Source organism: Aulostomus chinensis, chromosome 20 (assembly GCF_037954235.1).
Source record: "Aulostomus chinensis isolate RoL2024-O1b breed Wild chromosome 20, RoL_Achi_v1.0, whole genome shotgun sequence".
In the NCBI taxonomy this organism is placed as follows: Eukaryota; Metazoa; Chordata; class Actinopteri; order Syngnathiformes; family Aulostomidae; genus Aulostomus; species Aulostomus chinensis.
The window spans coordinates 23,606,105-23,608,021 of NC_141339.1; the positions used below are offsets into that span (position 1 = coordinate 23,606,105).

Sequence of the window (1,917 nt, forward strand, 5' to 3'; positions counted from 1 at the left end):
GATTAACTGTCGACTATGTAATGGGAGAAGTTTCCCTTGAATATTTCCTGCCAGGAAGTCTTTGCATGTAAGTGTGAAGATGTGTTGGTGTACCTGGGAACTGAACAGCAAACGTGAACCACTAACGGGCCCATGTGGACCAACGTGTGTTTCAGGGAAGCCCTCTGTGCCGCTGTGCCTCCTGGTCACCGTCCCGCCATGCTGGTCTGCTGCGTTGACAACTTGAGTTGGTCAGTGCCAACTGGTACTACTAGATCCACTCTCACCTTGTGTACACATCCAGGTGAGTCCAGGTCCTGGTCCAAGTCCAGGTCCAGGTCCAGCTGCGTTCAGGTATTCAGAGTCATGTGTTTGTGTTGCAGGGTTGGAGGGAAGATCTCCTGTGTGGTGGAAGACGCCGGCCTGACGGAGCCTCTCTACACGGACAGGGGTAAACACCTGTCTGTCTGTCTGTCTGTCTGTCTGTCTGTGTCTCTCTCTCTCTCTCCTGTCTCTCACTTGTCTGTCTCTCACCTGTCCACCAGACCCGTCCATGCCTGAGTCTGAGAGAAACAAAATCACCATTGGAGCTTCAGGACTGGTTCTGGGTCTCATCTTGTCTCTGGCTGGATTCATCTACTTCAAGAGGGAGGCCAGAGGTCAGACCCCGGCACTCCCACACCAGATCAAACTAGTCCACTTGGCCACGTTCAGTCCAGTTTGACACCAGTTAGAAACCATGCTCGGTCCATTTTGACACCAGTTTGGGTTCCAGCTGACCAATCAGAACCTTGAAGTTCAGCTGTTCTTTCAAAACCATGTTCCAGGAAGTAAAGAACCAAACGGCCTGATCCCAGGACCTAGAAGTCTGACAAAGCGATTTTGATTGAGGACTTAATTCCTTCCTTTCTAGAACCAGGTTCAGTCCTGGTTCTTCTGGTCCTTCTGTTGGTTTAGTTTAGTCCAGTCCAGCTTTAATAGTGTGTGTGTGTCCTGCTGACCCTGTTCCTCTCTGTTCTTTACGCAGGAGGGACTCTGGTTCCCACCAGCTAAACCTGGTCCTGGTCCTGGAGCTTCAGCCTGTGTGATGTGTTAGAAGGACTCAACACTCAGACCTCATTTCTATGAATCTCAGCTGATCCAGGACCATCAAGTCCAGGTCTACACCTGGTACAGCCCAGTTCTGACTAACAGTCCTTCAAGTTCTTGTGGCGGAGACAGTCAGCGGTCCAGGATCAAGTTTCGACCTGGATCTGGTGATCGATCTTCATAGTGTGTGTAATCAATATTCTATATCCTGTAACTCAAGTGATTGATTAATGAGTGATTGTTAGATTTCTACCCTCAATAAAGACTTTTGGACTCACAGTGTTTTTATTTGCATCGACACCCATAAACAGGAGCTGTTCTGTCCAGGCAGCCCCCCCCCCCCCCCCCACACACACACACACACACACACACTTCTTCCCATCCCAAATATATCACAGGTACAAAATGACCTTGACCTTTAGGCCAACATTTGTTATTGCTAATACTTTAGAAAAAGTATTTTGTTGGCTGGAGTCAAACGAAATTATTTATTTATTTCAGGTTTTAACTGCTACTTACTACTATTATTATTATTATTATTATTATTATTATTATTATTATTATTATAATACACTAATTCAGGATCAGACTGATATATCAAACTTTAATTCAACTACAGTTCCTTCTGTCAACAAAACCAGCAGTTCTACAGTCGGTGTCTCCTCAAAAGTTGACTTATGAACTAAATTCACCGACAGATGGCGACATTTACCTCCATTGAGTAAAATCAACGCTGATAGGCTATAAACGTGGCTAAAGCTCATCTCAGTGTAGGTCGTTTCTCCTCTCTGGGCCATCAGAGGTGAATGCGTAGGGCGTTGACAAGGCAATCAGTCAAAGAGAATCAGG

General features: G+C 46.2%; 1 protein-coding gene across 1 annotated transcript; it reads left to right on the plus strand.

Annotated features, from left to right (window-relative positions):
• Positions 1-221: 221 nt before the first annotated feature.
• On the plus strand, positions 222-813 carry LOC147243342 (HLA class II histocompatibility antigen, DM beta chain-like; the record flags this gene model as incomplete). The annotated part of the gene is given in 3 exon segments (XM_086189144.1): positions 222-283; positions 363-430; positions 525-813. Coding segments are annotated over 3 exon segments (309 nt in total), but the record flags the coding sequence as incomplete, so codon positions are not given.
• Between the last annotated feature and the right edge of the window lie 1,104 nt (positions 814-1,917).